The sequence below is a fragment of the Cyprinus carpio genome, chromosome B8 (genome assembly GCF_018340385.1).
Source record: "Cyprinus carpio isolate SPL01 chromosome B8, ASM1834038v1, whole genome shotgun sequence".
In the NCBI taxonomy this organism is placed as follows: Eukaryota; Metazoa; Chordata; class Actinopteri; order Cypriniformes; family Cyprinidae; genus Cyprinus; species Cyprinus carpio.
The window spans coordinates 10,347,819-10,369,271 of NC_056604.1; the positions used below are offsets into that span (position 1 = coordinate 10,347,819).

General features: G+C 36.9%; 1 protein-coding gene across 3 annotated transcripts; it reads right to left on the minus strand.

Moving 5' to 3' along the window:
• Positions 1 to 10: 10 nt before the first annotated feature.
• LOC109053271 (endophilin-A2-like) lies at positions 11 to 20,887 on the minus strand. 3 transcript variants are annotated; one of them, XM_019070681.2, is made up of 10 exons: positions 20,517 to 20,887; positions 7,721 to 7,789; positions 6,995 to 7,067; positions 6,141 to 6,284; positions 5,902 to 6,035; positions 5,263 to 5,421; positions 4,474 to 4,577; positions 4,250 to 4,383; positions 3,913 to 3,960; positions 11 to 2,209 (listed from the first exon to the last, which is right to left on the minus strand). In XM_019070681.2, exons 1-10 carry the CDS (start codon positions 20,559 to 20,561, stop codon positions 2,016 to 2,018), a joined length of 1,104 nt encoding a protein of 367 aa, XP_018926226.1. In that variant the 5' UTR covers positions 20,562 to 20,887; the 3' UTR covers positions 11 to 2,015. The 3 variants fall into 3 exon arrangements, with proteins under 3 accessions (XP_018926226.1, XP_018926228.1, XP_018926227.1); XM_019070683.2 differs by lacking the exon at positions 3,913 to 3,960 and having other exon boundaries at positions 11 to 2,206; XM_019070682.2 differs by lacking the exon at positions 3,913 to 3,960 and having other exon boundaries at positions 20,517 to 20,885.
• Positions 20,888 to 21,453: the final 566 nt, after the last annotated feature.

Genomic DNA, 21,453 nt, shown 5'->3' on the forward strand with positions numbered 1-21,453 from the left:
ACAAATGGAGTACTTTCTTGAATTTATTTACTTAAAGACGAGTGGACACAATAAGATACAAATATTTAGGGTTTGGGATATTTAAGAATAACAATATAATGCAGTTAAATCTGAAACATACAAGAGGAGACTTTAAAACTACAACATACATCAGCCTGCTATTAAGCTAACATGCAAAAATCATTAATAAAAAAGGTTGAATGGTTTTGTATGCATATAAAAAAAAATATAATACTAAAAAGAGCAAAACCAGAATGATTTCTTTTCATGAAAATCATTCTGGTACCCTCATTCGATTAGACAGAAATAACCCATTTGTTGTTTTCTTAAACTTGTAGTGTTGCAAAGGCACATCTGTACACATGCTTGTACATCTGGTCACAGCTCATGCCAAATATTGAAACCAACAAGCCCTTCGTAAATAAAGAAAAAGGACAGACAGGAACTACATATTAGCTCGAAAATCAAAATGAATATTTTGTTGGGTGTTCTAGATCCATTCTTGCCATCGAAAAGGCACTAAAACTCTTTTTTTTCACATTGAAACGGTGATCATAGCCTGTCTGCTTCAGCACATCTACTACCGTCTGTTATGATGAGCAAAAAAACAAACAAACCGTGGACAAAACATGTAAACAGATGCTGAGAGGAAAAGGACACATAGGTGCTCTATGCAGACAGGACGTGGGAGTCGGGGTGGAGGGTGTGTAGGTCCATGCTTTTATGGAGTGTGACGGAATAGCATTTGAAAAAAAAACATCCTAAAAACTAGGGAACACTGAAGAAACTAGATCTTCAATCACTCTTAAAGCTCAGAAAATACATTGCAAGTGATGGGAGAGAGCAAGAGATGTAGCACCATCCCTTCATTTCTGAAGATGGGAAGATTTTTTTTTTTAATATCAAAACATTCTCTGTTAATTAGACTTTAATATGGGGCTTATGAGCCAACATCCACCCTAAACAGGCCCACATATACACACCTGAAATAACGGGACACTGCCAGCAGCATCAGATGTAGAGACTACTGTAAACTGACATCAAAAGAGGAGAAAGAGAGAGGAAGACTATTATTCAGGCTGCCGGAAGAAGAACTATTTGGCTGTGTTTCCTTCAGAAAACAGTGTGTAAATGGTTTGTCTGCCACCCTTAGAGAGTTGTAAGGGGGCACAAAGTGTTTCAGAACGGTTGTAGTGCAGTAAAACCCTCTCTACCTGACTAAACACATCCCTTAGGTGTTTTACCTCACCTTTATGCCATAATCCAAGGTGCAATTCAGCGTCTAATTTCTAATATCTTGTAAAAAATATTAGATGAAAAAAAGCTATAGAAAAATGTTACAATTATGGAGTGTACAAAAATGTCCTTTCTACAGGCCTGTGGCTCAGGATTGCTGCACATTGGGACATTGCACAGCCCCACAGTGCTCACGTGTTGGTCACAGATACAAGGCAGTTTCTCCCTAATCTGAGAAAGTCAATGTCGCAGCCTGACCAGCAGGGGCAGTAAGGGGACCAGTCAAAATGCAACTTCTCACAATCCAACAATTGAGAATTTGTACTGATTAAGAACAGCCTGTCTACTCTTTAAAAGCATGATAATTTCACCACAGGGATATCATAGTCTGTAGTCATTTCTTTTCAGTTCATGCAGCACAAACAGTATGAGACATTATTAAAAGACTTGGACAATGAAGTGAGTTAGTGTGTCTGAAATGTTAGCTTAAGGACCAGGTTATAACGTTCATACGTCAGTCAACCGGCCAGTCAGTCAGTCAGTCCTGGAATGTGAAAGGTCATCATTTCCCAAAGTTCCCTCCTTCAAAAAATCAATCAATGTGTAAAAGTGCCAGAGTACAGGTAAATTTGGATCAACGGCAACAATGTGGTGAGGATGAAGACCAAGATGACTTCAACTGGCTCCTTTCTCCCTACCTCACTTCCATCCAGCTTTCTCCCTTTCACTTTTTTTATTGCTCTTTCTCTCTCTCCCCTCTTTTCCTCAACGAAGACCTCTTAGTGTGGCAGAGGAACGATTACCTCCACGTAGTTGAGAGGGAAGAATCCAGATTGACCACGCAGCATGCCTTCATACCAGTTTTCATCGATCTGATTGGTCAGAGTGATGATGTCACCCTCGTGGAAGCCCAATTCACCTTCGTTCTCCGGATCGAAGTCATAAAGAGCTTTACAGCACGGCTGCTCCGCTGCTAAAAGGAGAGATGGAGAGATTTAATGAGAATGGGATATTAAAAGAAGGGATTTTGGGAATAAGGGATGTTAGTATACAGTAGATGAAGCAAAAGGTAAAAAGGAAATTTTGTTGTCCTTATAACAATACTTTAACAATTACATCCTCACGGGTCAAATATCTGACATTATTGGGAAACAAATAAGACAAGGATTAGAGTCCTAAAGGAATTATTTACTTTAACATGTCAGATATATGTATAAACACCCAAAATGAACTGTAGAAAATACAAATTTGACATTCTGAAAAAAAAAAAAAAAAAAAAAAACATTTAAAGATTTTTTTATATATTTATCATATTTGAAAAAAAAAATGTTTTTGGAGATTTTTAAATGAAATGCACTAAAGAACCAACTGAATGCTTTTTAAACACTTTAATGTGTAATAGCAGTATTGTTATTGTTAACTAAAACTGTTTTCGGTAATTTAAATAAATTTGAAATAAAATATAAATATCAGATGAAACATCGACATGGCAAATGACTGAAATAGACATGTTTAAGTTGAAATACTAAAATTACTCAAATTAAACAGAAATTTAAATTAAGCCATATAGAAATTATAGATAGACAATTATAGAAACATAATAGACAAAAGCACACAATAAAATCAATGAACTAAAATTAAAATGAAAACTGAAAATACAAAAATAAAAGCTAACTAAATACTAAAATAGTATATAAATGACAATAAAAATAACAGTTTCACAGAAGTAAATCAAAATGTTAATCTTTCCCAGACCAGTCTGTCAAACCAGTCATGGAGTGCAATATGTGTTAGCGTTTAACACAGTTTTAATCTCACTACAACCGTCTGGGTTAGGACGAGGTGCTCTGTGTTAGTGAGGGGTCAGGTGCCAAAGCCTGGGTCTGTAGTCATGTGACAGAAGACCCCCAGTTTCAGTCTGCAGCAGGGGATCACTCTGTTAGGTGGAGCAACACTTGAGGCCAACACACATGCGCACATTTATACTCACACACACACACACACGCTCTCTTGCATACATATGCATCCAACACACATACCCTGCAACAAGGCCCTATGTAACCTTTAGTTTGCTGTTCGTCAGTGCAATAAACTACCATTTAATGAAGAGCTGAATTTTTCATGAACTTTATAAATCATATTTTCTCAGCTATAGAAACTCATCTACTGTAGATGTAAATAATCGATGGAAGTGAAATTAAGAGGCATTACATCAAAATTATTAGCACCACCACCAATAGTGGAGTTTCAGAAAACAAATTCAACCAACAATTATGGTATATTTGCTTGCCCTTTTGTTTTGGCTGCTATGATGTGCACATTTTTGTAGCTGTTGTGCAACTTGCCCCCACATTCTTATTTGGTTCTCCTCCATTTAAAAATGGCATGCATGTAACAACATTAAAATTCAAGTTGATATGATAAGCCCATAATTATTTTATGCCTGATAACTGATAAATGGATAATTAAATTCTATAATGTCTGGTCTACAAGTCTACAAATATTGGACATGAAAATGCATAATTAAATATTCAATATCTGGTAAAATATAACGATTATGTACCGAAAAATGTTTTGCACATCCCTACTTTTATTCTTGCACCTTCCCAAACTTTTACTTCACCTGCAACACACATAAACACACAAACTTTCCCATGCAAACACTCTCTGACTCACGCAATCTGGGTTTCCACGTGGATATTCTGCCAAACTGGCGGTATGGCTCTGATGACGTAATGAGAAGAGAACACAGTACAGGGTCACTGGCTGACGAAGAGAGCAGCTGACAGCTGTCCATTTGTCTTGCCTAACCCGCCACACGCACAGGCGGTCTCATCACACACTGCCACCGGGCCGCAACCGCACAAAGCACAATGTGCCTTTCTCTCACTAGCCTCAAGTCCAAGGCATTTCCTCAAATGTAATGAAGATCATATATCCTCATCCAGGAACAGCTAAATTGGTAAAATGGGCATTTTATGACCTTGTTAAGCAGGTAAAGTAAAGGTCTTACCTGCATTGCGCATGGGTGGAGCAGATGCCGGGGTGAAGCCACCGTTTGACTGTTCGTTGGTGTCTCCAAAGTCAATTACAGGCTTGGGCTTGGGCACATACTCTTTACGAGGACGTGACTGAGCTTCTTTCATCCTGGTTGGTTAAATGAGAGTCATATGTTGCTTCTTTCGACAGAACAAAGAACAAACACACATGCTTTGCAAACTGCACATGTGCCCACACCTGTCTCTGAGTTTGTCAGAAAGCTCATCCAGGATCTGAACAGCCTGTTTGTGGTACTGCAATTGAGACTCGACCAGTGACGACAGCTGGCTCACCTGCTCGATCTGCACAAGAACACACAAACATTAAATATATAAATATGCACTCATGTAAATCTACGCACATGGTAATGGGAAATCACAACAATATTCATAAGCAAATAGCTTAGTTAATGAGTAATTTCTGAGGCCTTGAGTTCATACGAGTCTCACTAGACTGCTAAATTTAGACTAGGAGCTCTGATAGCTGTTCACACTAAAGGTTTACTACAGTTTAAATCTGTACCATACTGTCTTCAGTGTATTACTTTACATCTAGCACTTGATGGCTTCAAAATAGTATTTTTCCATAGACTCCACCAGCCAATGTTTATTCTCTCGTCAAGTTATGGTCATTTTCAACCAATAGATGGCGCTCTGACATCTCCAAAAAGCATTAGACAAAAGCAGCAGCCATGAAGCAAGAGGATTTTGATCCTTTTGGCTGCACTACAGCTTTATCCGATTACCTGTCTTGACCCCACGGATGGGCTGGAGTCAAAAAAGGACAGAAAAAGTTTTATCATCAATACTGCTTATTCTAAAGTGACAGCCTTGGCCAAAAGTTCTTAAGATAGAGACAGTTGGTACAAAAATCAGTAAGGCAAGGTGTTCCAGACAAACACTGAATTATTTAGTGCTGCTAACAGGATAAGCACAACCCCCTAGAAAACACATACACACATCAAGCTGTCAGATGGTAAATTCTTACATCAGTTTCCAGAAGGTTGTACATGCTGATCTCAGCCACTTCCTTAGATTCATGGAACTTCTCCAGAGCCTGCCTGACCTCTTCATCTGGAATTTTCCCCTGACGTTTCTTCTTGTAGTCATAATCCAGCCTGCGTCCTTCAAGCTTTTTCAAATGGTGCTGAGAAAGAGGGAAACTCTCCATTTGAATACTACTGGTGTGGAATTGACCACATGAAACAAAGTAAAGGAAATGAACTCTAAATATAAAATGTGTTCCTCGAGAAGGAAAAGGAATACTTTATGGTACAGATGATATTACTCTTCAGCTCATCATTAAATCAAAACAAACTGCAGATATTTAATTCTTGTAAATGGTTTAGCATATTTTATCTGCACCTTCAAGAACAAAATGTGCATGAATTGCATCTTTAGGGTACAACAGCTTGTCATTGGGGCAGTACCCTTGAAGGGTACATCTTTTTACCATAACTACAGCTGAAAGGTGCATAGTATTGCCTTTTAGCAGTAATATGTACCCTGAAGGTACTACTATGAACCTTACTCTAAAGGTACTGCCCAATGAATGTGGGTGTCATATAAAAATTATACAGGTATCTTTAAATTATATATGTGTATGAGACAGAGAATGTAAGCAAACCTGTATTTCTCTCAGGTCCTTGTCAGACAGGCCTTGTAACGGGTCGATGAAATTCTGTTTGACATCAATGTCCAATGAATCCTTCACCTCTGCTAGCCTCTTCATACTTTCACCAACATCAACTAGAGCACCACCTACAGAACCAAAAGATATGTGGTTGTTTTGTACATATGGTTAGCAAAAGAATTACAAACAAAATCTCTGAGGTTTCAAAAGCTGCACTCATTTCGTAAACCCACCAAAGTTTGTGTCCTCTCCGAGTTCTCTGCCATACTTTGCCATGCATTCTCCCAGCAGCCCCTCTACCTGTGGATAACCTGGACTCTTCACCTGCCCTCTAATCTTAGACATGGTGTTCAACATAGAGAGCTTTGCACGAGATGCTGTGTGAAAGGAACGGAAGGAAAAAGATGTTTTACAGTAATGATCAATAATGTTTATTGTAGGCATCTGTTCTGTCAGAAAAAAGTATACATCTATTTAGATGCAGAAGCTTAGCTCATGTATACAGCTGAACACACAGCCTTTCAAAGCATTTAATAGTGTGTGTGAACACAGGCGCTCAACACATGCATGCTATAAAGTTTCATCCATGTTCAGTGCCTGCGGTATATCTCTCCAGATGTTAGCATCGATTAAATGTCTCTGCACTTGTTTAAACTAGTTGGGAATAAACCTGTTTAAACTTGCTTTGGAATATGCATACTTTCATACTATATGGTAGCTGAAAACAGTACATGAACTAAATAATAATATGTTTGAATTCTTAGTATTCATAAAACAGTAGGTGAAAAGTTCCTGGTTGACTTAACTTAAGACTACTGATGAGATTGTGAAGTGCAGTTTTATCATCCCATGAGGCCACGGGAGAGGATTTGTGAATAAAAGTGAAGTGACTCAACCGATGCCATAGGTCACATGACAGTGAAAACATGGCGGATGCAGCACTATGCTGATGATAAACATTTGTGTCACGCACTTTATGCATACCCATAAAATCAAAGTACACTTTGGGCTTAAGGACTGTAATGCATACAAACCTTAAATACACACAAAGATAACATAAAAGCTCCAAGAGCATTTTTGGTCTTACCTGGATTGGGCTGCAGGTACTCTGATGTTTTAGAGATGACTTCTATTACAGCTTTATTTGTCACATCTACTTTCTATAGAAACACAGAGGTGAAGTCACCACACTGAGAGCACACACACAACCAGGACAGACACACTAAACAAGACACAATAAAAGAACAACATTTCTTTGTAATAACATTAATATCACCTTAAAGATGAGGTTTATTTTGCTAGAATGGCCAGCAGACTATAATTTATCACTTTTTTATAGTTTCTGCATTGAATATCCCTATGTAAGATCTATCAGAACACTGCTTTTTTATTCCTCTTTATGTGTTAGTATTCTAAGAAACCATTTACTAAAATATCGAACTGCAGAAGAACTTAATGAAGAGGCAGTATCAAATCTGAGAAGCCATTAATGTTCAGTGTTAAACAAACGAAGTGTTTTCAGGAGACCGGATGACAACACTCAGGTATAGAGGAGAGGATTATTACATTTTTTTTTTTTTTTAATCATGCTAAGACATTGCACTGAATAAACATAGACAATCCTGGATAATTATAGCCACACCACTTTCACTTTGTAAGCAAAAGAAACTTTCCAGAAAAACACAGGTGGTGTAGAAAATCTTACTGATGGATGTGTGGGACGGAGATCAAGCCTTTGAATCACTTAATGTGTTAAAATCAATGTTTTTAGAAAGTCTGTTGGCTGCAGTGTGGGAAAATACTCTCCACTTACTCTCTCCAGGTCCTTGAACTCCTCGTCCAGTTTAGTTCCCTCAGCACCACCAACCTTCTCACTCACCATCTGACACAAACAGAGAAAGAAGTCGTCTTTAATCCAGTATAATCACTGTATTACAGTAAAATATGCAAAAGAACACTAAACTGCCTAAGGTTGTACTGATCATACCACAAAATCCAACCAAGACACAAAAACACACACAGTGTGACCAGTTTAATCCAATTCATGAACAAATAACAGAGATATTTATATCAAAATGAAACAAGTTTTGTGTTAAGATTTATGAAACTTAGATCAGAACCACTGTCTAATCAAAATTATAAATATATACAAAGTGTTATGGTCAGTGATTACGTAATTCATTCATCTCCCTGAATGTCAGGCAGAGAAAACACTAATAATGTTACGTAAAAGAAAAACTGTGTGGTGCCAGAAGCTAATTTCACATGAAAGCAAGGACAGCTGCAGTTTTGACTCACAAGTCAAGATCAAACATGACACACCAAAATTTGCCTCAGAATCTGTGCGACAGACGTTTATCAGTTTACACTTTCCCTCCACCTCTGGATTCCACACAACATATAAACAGGGTAGAAAACAGCTAGCTTTCACAAGGCACTCATTTTAGCACTGTACACATGTAAATCCAATTAGCCCTCCCCTCACCTCATTTCTCTTGTGCTCACTTAGGAGGGATAATTTTTTTCTGCTGTACGTCCATGGCGTTCATTTTTAAAACTTTGACTGACTCCAATAAGACAGTTTATTCTTAGTTCATCATTATGAATGTTATACAGCACATCATCATCATGCATTACTTTACTCTACTGTATTAAATTGACATAAAAAAGCTCTGTGTGAACCTGTGTCTACCACAACAGTTGTTGATCTCAGGACTCGGAAACACATGCTCGACCCACTCATCTTAATATCCTGAACATGCAATAGAGAACCAAAGACAGTGAGTGTACAACTGTTGAAACAAGCCACATGTTAAGTCTCAATCCTCACCAACATATGTTATTCGTTTCATTGTTTTTCTTTTACCCTAACTGGAGGAAGCATATATTTCAACATGGAAAGCACTGGATATCACGTCATAAGAACATTAATCACAAACACATGTCATTTTATGGTGGTAACTTGCAATGTTGAGAAGTTCATTTTGTGTTTTTGCTGTTTCTATGACTGTGCTGAAGACTATTTATCTAGTACCACCTGTTTCCCTAAATTTTTCTCCTCTCCTACCTATCTATCCTGTAAGTGCTTCCTTCAGTCTACTCAAAGTGTAAACATCCAGGACTAGTTTGTGACCAACAAAATTCAACTGATCTTTTAAGTCCGTCCAAATTAAAAAAAAAAAAAAAAAAGTTTCTCAAAACTATTTAAAACTCATTAAGGGAGGTTCTTGCAACATCTGCTGTATAGATTACAAAGACATCTCTTGCTGCCAGGTTTGAAGAAAAAAATAGCACTGTGATTCAAATTATTTAAACGTTGCTAAAAAGAACATTAATTTGTGTATTTGGCGTAATGCAATGTGTTTATGCAGGTTAAGGTTCAATAAACACATTTTCCACATACTGTACATCATTGTTGCTCCTCTATGCCCTGCCTTTCTGGAACGCATCGATTTTTACAAAGCTCATCAGTCTGAAAACCAAGGTGTACGCTGGTTTTCCAGCTATCCAGTGCATTTGTTATTGGCCGAATTCCTCAAGCGTGTGACGGAAATGTTATTCCCCTTACCATACTGTGATGCATGTCCCTGTCAGAACACCAGCACGACGAGACAAAAACAATAAAACCCATTACAAATGAGGCATTTGTTGCATACAGTGGGGACATAATTATGGATTATAATGACTTATACTGTCTTTTTGTGGTGTATTGCGCTGTGTAAACATAAAATGTCTGCATTTGCAATCGGAGAAACAACAAACAACAAGCGCTACTCTACACTGCTCAAAATTCGCGTTTAAATCATCAGTGGCTAATTGCAACTGCCCCACTTTATAGAAACAACCTTTGTGCACAGCCTTCCCAGGTTCATGTACTCCGTAACGGTCCTCCGTAAAATGCGCTGCACACATCTGAATATTTGGGTTGAACTGTTCTGGAACAGTGTTGTAAATACAAATTAACCACTGATTTCTAGTTGTGTCCTCTTTTGGAAGGCCAAACAATGTAGTTTCGCTTTCACAATGAAACAGTGTCTCCACGACATGGCGGCGACAACAACAACAATACTACAGTGAGAATAAATGTTACACCTTATTTCTTTTAGGGCTGTGTGATATGGACAAAAAAAACCTATCACGATTTTTTGATCAATTTTTTCGATTTCGATTTTAATCACAATTTTGACACACACACAGACATGCTTTACAGTCATAAATGCATTCAGTATAAATTTGAAACATATTTCCAAAAGAAAACCAACGAGAGCTTTATCAAAAAGTTGTAACATGCCTCTAGAACAGACATAAATCAAAATAATCACTAAGTAAAGATGTCAAACAAAATGTCTAGACATATGGCAAAAAAAATATATATATATATATATATTTTATATATATTATATTTTATATATATATATATATATATATATATATATATATATATATATATATATATATATATATATATATATATATATATATATAAAAAATAAAAAAAATCCCGTGTCCAGGGCTTTTTTTTTTTTTCTTTTGCCATGCATTGTTCATAGAGCTCATTGTAGCGGTGCCTCAGGTGCTGAAATATATTTATTGCCCAAGGTTCACACATACTCCGTCTGCAGTGCGTATACAGTATGTGTATGCGGTGCAGAAGCAGCAGCGAGAGCGCATTATTGTAAAGCGAAAGCAAATTTAAATAATGCGGGAGCGCGAATCTGTCCGCTCGCACGCAGATTTCCTTTGCTTTGTTACAAAACCAGACACGCGTCCTCAGATACACGCTGCTCTCGTCCGGACTTGGAGAGAGTGCGCGCAATTAAAACATGTCTCCTCTCACTCACTCACTCACTCACAACTCTCTCTATGCTCATGCGCTAGATATTCATTCTTTTCGCAGCTTTCGATCTCAAACCTTTTCTGTTCACATCTTTTACCGCGTGCTGTGTGAACGTTCTGATCCATTAACATGGCCTCGGAAAAAATATGCATCACAGACAGTGTGTGAACATATGCCCAGTCTGTTCTGTTCTCGCGCTCCACTTAGGTGCGCTGCATTCTGATTGGATCGGATAGCATACTGCGGGAGATCGGGGCCGCGGAAAATAAAGCGTGCTATAAAGCGAATTTAGAAATCGCGCATGCGCAAATCGTGATTTTATTACGATTTCGATTAATCGCACAGCCCTAATTTCTTTGCATAAATATTTGCTCTGTGTTATGCAAATCTTCCCACACAGTGACATAATCGTGGGGGCGTGTTTAAACGAGGTGTTTTACGAGCTTGGATGAGTCTTAACTTTTACAAAGAATATCTCTTTGGGTTTGAGACTTTAGTCTTTGCAACTTTAGGGATCTTATCTATTCACGAACAGCTTGTAACACTCCAAAGAGGAAAACTTGAAACTGCATCATATGACCCCTTTAAACTATTTTAAACTAGGGCTGTCTACTGAATTAATGATGTTATGTTGATCACAATAAATGAATGTGTTAACACCATCATGCAAAAAAGCAACCCTAAACAACTTGTTACAATTAGATCAAGATGAATAACAGTTATTTTAAGCCAAACACATCAGCACAAGAACACTCCATTACAACCATAGCTGTGTTTGACAAAGAGGTGTCTGCTTGCAGTGACCTTTTTACTCCTCTATATCCTCCAAACATGTTTGCATATTTGTGCAATTTAGTTTGTTTGGCAGAGCAGGGCACAATGGAAGCTAATTAATAATTAAACCAGTGTTTTGTGGCAAGTCAAGCAGTGCGTCCAAACATCTCCAATATGTTGAGGTGGGGAAAGACACAGGATAGAGTCAATGCCATAAACTGGGAGGACAACATGATACGGCTTAGATTAAAGCCACAGATAAAGACTGACGTGTTCAAGTTCCTTTTAATTTAACATTCTAGTGAAGGCAATATTGTCAGTGCCACATTAACAAACTATTTAAAATCCAATTTCATAAACAATCTTGTGGTTAAAGAATTTATATAAAGAACTACATTTGCTGATACTTGCTGATACATTTGCTGATACTTGATTTCAGATACTTTAAATGTTTTTAAAATAAATGTCTCTTTGCCTCACCAAGGCTGCATTTATTTGATCAAAATTACAGTAAAAAAGCAATTACTGGGAAATATTTTACCATTTAAAATAACTATTTTCTGTTTTAATATATTTTAAAATTTAATTTATTCCTGTGATGGTATAGATGAATTTTAACAGCCATTACTCCATATTTTGCAGTGTCAAATAATTATGCAGAAATAATTCTAATATGCTGATGTGGTGCAGTTATCAGCAACAGTTATGTGAATTAATGTTTTTTTTTGTGGAAATTGTGACTTATTATTTGATGAATAGAATGTTGAAAATAATTTTTTTAATAACAATTAAATTAAATTAAACAATTTTTTAAATTCAGTACTGTCACTTTTGATCAGTTTGACTCTTTCCCTGCCGGCGTTTTTGAAAAACTTTGCCAGATACTGCCAGCATTTTTATGTCCACAGAATATTTTGTTGTATGAATATTTGAACATGCAACATACTTTTTTTTAATCAACACCTGAATGTAGGTAAGTTTCATAAAAAAAAGCAAAATTTTCAAATAATACATCTGGATCATTCAGTATGATGATCAAAGCATAGATGCAATAGATCGCTTTCATCAGTACTCCCAAAGCTTGCACAGTCCTTTACCACTTCCTGGATCGACATTTCACTTGGTAACATTAGGCAGTTATCATTTATATGCTTTTTATTGTTGATGATTGCATTTTTCCATATGAATATGCTTACATATGAGATTGCTCGTTTCTGTGTCTACCTCGCCTATGTTTTTGATCAACTTATTCAGGAGATATGTAAAGGGCCCACAAGTGTATAACAGTGAAAACACAGAAACCCGGAAAACTTTAAGACTTTTAAGGCCTGCACAAATAAAATGAATACCATATGAGCGGGTAGGGCAAAGTCTATGGTAAACTATTAAATTGTAAAATGACTGTAAAAATGTTCCTGCAATACTGGAGGCTGCAGTTCTAGGACCACATTTCTAGAACCTGATTCAAACATCAAACAAACCGATGCAAAGACTAGATCTGGGAAACTATAAATTTTTTATCTTTCCATTTTAATGTAAGAGCTAGCGAGAACTTGAGTGTTCGAGGGGGTTCGAGGGGGTGTCAGCAATCTCTATTTAGCTGTGCAAAACTGCTGCTATATGTTGTAAATTAGTATTTGTATTCAAATTATTTTACATTTATTAAAGTACTAATAATCCCACTAATTTGTGCCGCAATTGTTTTACTGTTTACTGCACTGTAATTGGGTCACACGTCAGTCATGAAGTGCTGTGCTGCAGCAAATGAACTGAAGTCACAAGTCTTTCTTTCCAAGAAAACTGAATTTAAAACCAGAATATATATAGAATATATTGAAATAAATTAGGTTAAATATTTCAAGAAGGTTGCCAATGGGTATGTTTAGGGTTAGGAGTTGGTTAGGACAATAATGAAGTGTATACAATTAAACAAATACATAAGTCCTTAATAATAATAATTAGGGCTGGACTATATGGCCAAAATTTATATCACAATATATTTCTTAATTTCGGTCGATACGATATAATTCCGATATCGATATGAACACAATTAAAAAAGCCTCGTAAAAACTACCAATAACGCCCAAAACAGATCTCTGTGCATACAAACTTATGAAAAATGAATTTGCCAAGTCTATGACACCTCATTTAAAACCATATAATATTTTAGAAAAAAAAGAAGAACAGCACAAATAATGTTCAACTTTTTTTTTTATATATCATACAAACAATAAATGTGAAATCACTGTCAAATAATCATCTCAGACTCACCTAATTAAAATTAATATCTTTAACTTCAAACTACCAGTCAAAAGTTTTTGAACAGTAAGATTTTTAATGTTTTTAAAAAATTCTCTGCTGCTCAACAAGCCTGCATTTATTTGATCCAAAATACAGCAAGAACAGTAACATTTTGAAATATTTTACTATTTAAAATAACTGTTTTATATTTGGAAATATTTTAAAATGTAATTTATTCCTGTGATTTCAAAGCTATATTTTTAGCATCATTAGTCCAGACAATAGACTGTAAAAATTTGGACGTAGTGTCCGTGACGTCACATAGACTCCTCAATAGCGGTTTTGAAGCTCAAAGTGTGCCAGGAGCGGGCCGTCGCCATCTTGGCAGCGCGTCACCGCGCGACTCTCCCGGAAAAATCGAAAAATGGGCAAAAAGGCGGGAGCTGGGTTGCCTGAAGCCACGCCCCCAAATGGCATAGCAGCGGCAAATCCACTTGTCACTTTATACTCCTATAAATTATGCAGACTTTAAGGCTTAATATAATTTAAACGGATGTAGTTATAAAAAAAATTCACCCCCCCAGTTGTCACGAAGGGCAAAATTAGCAATATAGACCCAAATAATTTTTTGAACCAGGCTGTCAACATGTTTTTTTCTGCTGTAAAGTTGGGCATTTTAAACATGGGGAGTCTATGGGACTGACTCCCTTTTGCAGCCAGCCTCAAGCGGCCAGTCGATGAATTGCAGTTTTATGTCACTTCTTATTGGCTTCACAGAGAGATCGGGAGGTAGTCTTATATTTTTAGCATCATTAGTCCAGACACATGATCCTTCAGAAATCATAGTCTCATCAGTTCTTTATGTGGTATTTGTTTTATATTGATTTTTTTTTATTTTTTTTATTTTTGTTAGAATATATTTTCCTATCCTGATTAAATGTACATGTCACCATTTACATCAAATTCTTAAATTTGATCAATACATTAAGTTAGAATAACAAGACACTATATGGTTGTTACTATTCAAATGAAATCAGCATCAACAAACTCCATCTATCCACTGCAGAAGAAACACAGTAGCTGCATCAAAAGTGCCATTTAGATGTGTTTACTCAGACTGTTTAATGAAGAGGTTACATACATTTATTTACTCAAAATTGCAAATGCATAAATAATGTTATTAGATTAATGTTTTACTTTTTTTGACATACCAATATGAAATGTTGGAAAAATGCAGTGATACTTTTAAATATGAAATTCAACTACCAGTAGGTGGTGGCAAGTCACTGTCTTAATGAATGAATCATTGATTCAACCGATTCCTTCAAATGTCTGATTCATTCAATAAATGAATTAAGTGACTGTCTTTATGAATGGCTCACTGAATCATTGACTCGTTCAAAACTGCTGAATCATTCAGTAATGAAAGACTGTTGTGTGCTGCTTGGAGATGAAAAACATGACTCTTGGTCGTGTGATGTTACATGTATTATATTGAATATTTATCTTTTTTTCTACTGCAGTATGTTTGTTCACGTTTGTTTCTTTGTGTGTGCTGTTGCGCTTATAGTTATGCTTTCTCCGCGAGTCAGACTGACTGCACGAGCCTCAACTGACGCGACCTTGATACTGTCAATACATTACCTGTTATTAGTCAATGTTTACACTGAAAGTAATGAAATCAGAATCATTCTCGCCAAACTTTCGGTGCTGCCCTAGTTATTGTTTGTTATTAAAATTTTAATCAGGTTACTTGTCCGGTCTGGGAGGGAAAATTCTCTTTCACTTGCCCCTTCACAAAACCCACTTGTCCCAGACAAGCGGACAAGCGTTAATGTTGAGCCCTGCATTTGTTCTCTCCAAGAGTAATAATCTCAATCAGACACCCCCGCAATGAAACTGTAGAGCTCAGACAGCAGGCGACATGATAATGTATATTTATGAGTGAAAGAGGCCTTATCAGCAGCTAAAGAGATAATACAGAGTCTTGGCTCTGACACACACTTTTGCTAAAGTATGCAAAGTACTGCTAACTTAGACACAAATATGCATACAAACAAACAGCCAATCATGGAGCCAAAGCAGACCCAGCAGGAGAAGAGTGAAATCAAGACCAGACTCCATAGATAATGCAGTGCTTGTGAATCTAATGAAGAGAAGAATGCATGACTGTGAGTCAACTGCCACAGATGCAAATGCAGTAAGGAATTTCAGAACAATACCACTTACGCAATCCCCACACAACAAAAAGTTCAAGCAAATGTGTTACTAGGTAGACACCTGCCTAAAGGTGATAGATCTACTTTTTTATTTAAAATACCTTCTACTATACCACCTCATGCCAAGACAACTACAAAGAATTCATAAGATGATTTCTAGGAGTGTAAACAATGTGGCACAGTTAAAACATTGCTGTTTGTTGAAGCATCCCAAAAAGCCTAACACAGAGACACTGGAGCAACCAAATGGCAACTGTTTGTCTGAAAAGTGGAGGACAGTGGGACTATTTACGAAAACTGTTCACTGTACTGCAGTGGTGCAGAAATGATTATCTTTTAGGCTGGCACCACCCCACTGACTGCAGTTGATGAACTTCAGTTTACAGGAGCCAGTCCACTTTCCAATTTCCAGACTTAATGAGTGTATCCACTTTCAAAACAATGACACCATTACCCAAGTAATATATTTTAAGCTAATAATTAAATACAAGTTTTTTTGTCAGTAGAAAATTGCTATTAAAAATATTGATAACACATACTCTTTACAGCGGATATACAAGCCCAAAATCTTCACACACATCCAAATGCTCTCAGAGTGGTTCAGCTTATATATGTGAACAAACCAAGTGATCTCATTTTGCGACCATTTTTGCTGCCTGTGAGAACAAATTTGGTGTGTGGCCGCACTGGCGCAACCACCAACGCGTTCAACTCATAAGTGCTGCCATTTCTGTTGCATATATGAAACATCAAACAGCAAATGCAGCTGAAAGCATAATGAAACCGCACTATTCGTTTGAACTGCGCTGTGCTTACTGTGTAAAGCCTGGTTTATATTAGCCATGTCTGCAGGAGCGCAAAGGTGCACACACGAAAAGAACATGAATATTGAGGAAACGACAGATGGTTTTCATGCTGAAAAGATGAACATGGAAAAATGAAAAAGAACAGGTTGAATGTTAACCTCATTAATTAATCCCATGTTGTAGCAAAAGAGAAAAAAAAGCAACCAAATTATGTGCTCATGTGACCAACTAAGAAAGTTAGTCGCTAAAGAGCGACCAGTGGGAAGAATGAGTCTGGAGCCCTTTTGTGGGTCTATTTGTGGTTCAATTTCCTTGTGATTTGTGAAAGCAATGATGTCCTGAGATGTACTAATGATGTACTAATGAAAGTAGTTATCTCTGATCTCTGTGTGTAATGTGCGTGTGTGTCAAAGAAAGCAGTGCATCAAAGTAAACTCTGATTAAACAAACCTCGAAACTACCTCTGCTTTGAGCAGTTTTAATGTATAATGTATGTAATCAAGTATTCATACAGACCATGGTATGATATAATATAAATACAGCTTATTGTGGAAAAAAGTTAGGAGCAAAGAAACATATTAATACTATCTTATCGAAGCAAAAAAGAAAGTTGAAATATACATAGCCTAATATTCCCTTTTAATTTGAAATTTGAATTTTTTTTTTAAAATTAAATTAAACCCCTTCCTTACTCACTTCATCTTCCAAATTTTCCAAGTCAGACTCCAGCATTCCACTGCTGCACAGAAAGCTGGGCTCTGAGATCTTATGAAGTTGTGGTGTGAAAAAGAAACAATCTGAGATTACTTCAGTGTTGAATAGGACCAAAAAAGAACCAGGTTCTTTTTGGAGTCCACTATATTGTGAAGGCCATAAGGACTGAGGTCACTTTCAGCTGGTTCCATTTCTGTTTCACTTTAAGCGAACTAGGTCTGGTTCTTTTAAAACAAACTATATGTGAAAACACCCTAAATCACATCAAAATCCATCAACTTATTTTAGAATTGTTTTGGGCTATTTTTACTTGTAAGTAGTAATTGATTTGTGCATATTTCATTTCTGATTCAGACGAGGTGACCTTTGCATTGGAGAAAGCAATACGAATAGAGGACTCACATTTTAGCCAGAAGCTTTTCACTTCACAAGATAAAATTAACTGATGGACTGGAGTGAATTATTGTGATGTTTTTATCACCTGTTTGATCTCTCATTCTGACGGCGCCCATTCACTGCAGAAATTCACTATATTCATTTCATGGTTACTTTAATAGATTTATATGGAGGAGAAAACACTTACGCCCAACCTAAAAATATTGTATTTATTTATGGATTAAAGCTTTTTTCTTTTGGCAGCAGATTGATTACAGGTAATTTTTTCCTGTATTTGCCAAGTTAAGCATTTTATAACCCTGTCCCTGTGCAGCAATAACTGCAGCAAACATGTCAGGTTCTGTACCACAAAGGCTAAGCTGTGGTAAGATGTGTTATTTATCACAAGTCAGTCATTCTAATTTTACGATTTTAATTAGTACCATTTGGAAACAAGGCTGCAGAAAGCCAGAGCATAAAAATACTGTTTCTGCTCAGACAAAAAGCAAAAAAAAAAAAAAAAAACACCCTGTTGTCTACATTAAAAAAAGAAACCTTAAAGCAGCTCAAACAGTTCTCCGGACAGCACACCGAGAGGAAGGCTGGACTGAGGGTGTGACTGGTGTCAGAGTTTGTCTTTTGGCAGGGTGACTGGCCGGTGTCAAGTATTGATTACTGTGGAATGCTGGCACGAGTTCACTGCAGCACTGCAGTCCAATAAAAAGAGCCAGGCAGAGCAGAAGAGAGCACAGCAACCACCCTTAGTGTTGAATGATTCATACTCCGCCGCTCAGGCCCAAATGCTGGCCATTTTCCTTCGCTCTGCTGTACTCCTCCACTCATGTAAACCCCCCACTGGGGATCTGAGCATGTTCCAAACAGGAAATTGGGCAACCGACTGTCCTTTCCTGCTGAGATCAGCGAACAGGGGCAGAGATGCGCTGCTTTCCCTACATCTGTGCTCATGTGCCCTTTGGAAAACAACCGCTGGCAACGAGAAACTAACAAATTGATGAAAAACACATTAAGTCTTGAGTTAATTACGCCATAAACCACAGACAAAGAACCTTCTCACAACACCACCACGACAACGCAAGAGCAGCCAAAATCAGGGAGAGGTTTTCATAACACATTTGATTGTCTTCACAGGGTCAAAGTGAGACTTTTGGCACATTTTAAGCCAACACATTGCCTGCTGCGAGCCCACGCACATGCATCATTCTGCCTTGCTTTTGCCATGATTAATAAGCCAATATTCAGCAAAACTAGATGGATATCATTTTATTTAGATATTTCTGGCCAGAAAAGCTTTCTCCAAAGATCTGCTGTTATTGTGGAGTTATTGCAGTTATACAGAACACGTTCATGCTTCCATCATATGTATTAATATATTTGTTAACATACAATTTGAAACCAGTAGAAACATTACCCAGTCAGTTTTCTGACAGTTTTCACTTTCCATCCTGTTAACCTTTTGCAAGATTCCATTATTTCAGAAACACCAGTGATCAATTCTGTGATGTTTTGGTGTATTAGCTGCTTTGCCTCAAAATTACAGAGATTGGTATAACAGTATTTAAACTTTAATTCCTCACTGAGCAAAGCTTGTTGTTTTCATCCTGAATATAAGAACTTTCATATATTCTGTATTTATTGTCTTGGCCATTGTGTAAATGATATGATAGAATTAATACATTTGAAGCACTTCACCCAAAAATGTATGAAACATTGGCATACTCTTTTAGAAAAGTACAAAACTTTGATACATACAATATATTTATACAAATATTTCTAAAAGAGCTTAAAAGGTACACAGCAGGACTGAACCAAATTCTGCTTGTTTAATCACATGTAGGTTTCTTTAACCCAATGACAAGTTACATGACTGACTTTTGCTCATTTTTAAAACGAATGCCAGCAATTTTAGCTACATTTTCCAGCTACGTATCGCCAGCATAAAGTTTGAACCATAGAAACAAAAGGGACACAAACAAAACGTGATTGTCCAACAGACAGACTGCCATTAAAGGAAACTGCGGTTAATACTGGGTAAACCTGATGCTGCAGTATATTCTTTGTATATTTCTGTGCAGAATTTGCATATATATGCTTATATTTTAAAACAACTTTAACTCAGGAGTAGATCGTGGACATATGCTTCGAGCCAAATCGTTGATTTTACTGCAGTAAACGTGGCAAATGGAGAGATATAGTAAGGACGGGGGCGTTGTATTGCAATACCAAGATAAAAGAAAACAGACACTCTTGTGCATATTTTTAACACATTGTAACCACTAATTAGGCGTGAACGCACCCATAAAGTGACGCTGACTATTTATGACCAGTGAAAGCTGTCAAATATATTAAATATCGCAATGACTGCAGTTTAGGACAAGACCTACAATAAATACATAAAGGCAAGCAGTTTATAACTCTACAGGGATATGACATTTAAACAACAGCACGGTTTATCATTGTACATATTCAGAAAGAGTTAAATACACATAGAAGAAACACACACAAAATACGTTTAAAGTGCAGAATAGCGGACTTAAGTTTAGCGCAGCGTTAGCAGGCTAAGCTAATTGGCACAGCATTGCGGTTCAACGGAAGAAAACAACAGAAAAAAAGTAACTCGCAAACCTGGCTGGCTTTGTAAAACTGCTTCTTTAAGCCCGCCACGGACATCTTCAAAGCGTAATCCTCTTTTCTCGACGAAAAAAGACTTGTAAAGTAGGTTTTTACACTGACACAACAGTGTGACAAAAGTCAACGGTCGCTGAGTGAAATCTAAAACTCAAGTCCTCAGATAAACGACACCCGCTCCACAAAAAATACTCCAGGTGGCTGCTGGGAAAGGTTTTTATAAAGCTATGTTATTATAGATGTTCTTCTGTTGGCTTTCTACTAAATTGTGAATTCAATACGGTTTACAGTGCATCCACCGCATTTGTAAGTCTTGAGAAACTAGCGGTTTCCTGCGCAACGCAAGCACATTCCTTGCGCGAGCGGAGAAGAGACTGGAAGCGGGACAGCAGCGCCCGCTACCGCTCAGGAAACGCACTGCACCCACAGCGCAAGTGCTTCTATTGACCAGATGATGGCGCCAGATGTCTATTTTAGTGGAGCTCTACAAAAAGACTGCTAGTTTATTATTGTTATTAAATACTATGCTGAGATGATCTCGGCACAGCATTTTGTCATTGGAACTAAATCTGTTAGATTAACAGCAATACCTGAACTACAAATATTGTATATACACATATATTTCTTGTCAATTTCATGTCTCTTATGCTGACCAAGGCTGCATTTATCACAAATGCAGTAAAAACAATAGTAGTGTAAAATATGATTACAATTTAAAATGTTTTCTATTTTAATATATTTAAAAATGGCAAAGATATTTTTTAACATATTTATAATGTCAAAGCTGATTTCTTATTCCATTTCTTATTATTACAGTTAAGCAGTTGTGCGGGCATAACATTTATTATTATTCAATGAAAAGTTAAAACACAGCCTTCATTTAAAATATATATATTTGTTTATAACGGTTTAATGATCTACAGAAAAATATAGA

Coding starts and splice junctions, on each gene's coding strand:
- LOC109053271 (XM_019070681.2), bottom strand. CDS start 20,561: ATGTCCGTGGCGGGCTTAAAGAAGCAGTTTTACAAAGCCAGCCAG. Junction 4,384..4,473: donor TCTGACAAACTCAGAGACAG/GTGTGGGCACAT, acceptor TTAACCAACCAG/GATGAAAGAAGCTCAGTCAC. Junction 3,961..4,249: donor TCCACCCATGCGCAATGCAG/GTAAGACCTTTA, acceptor TTACGTCATCAG/AGCCATACCGCCAGTTTGGC.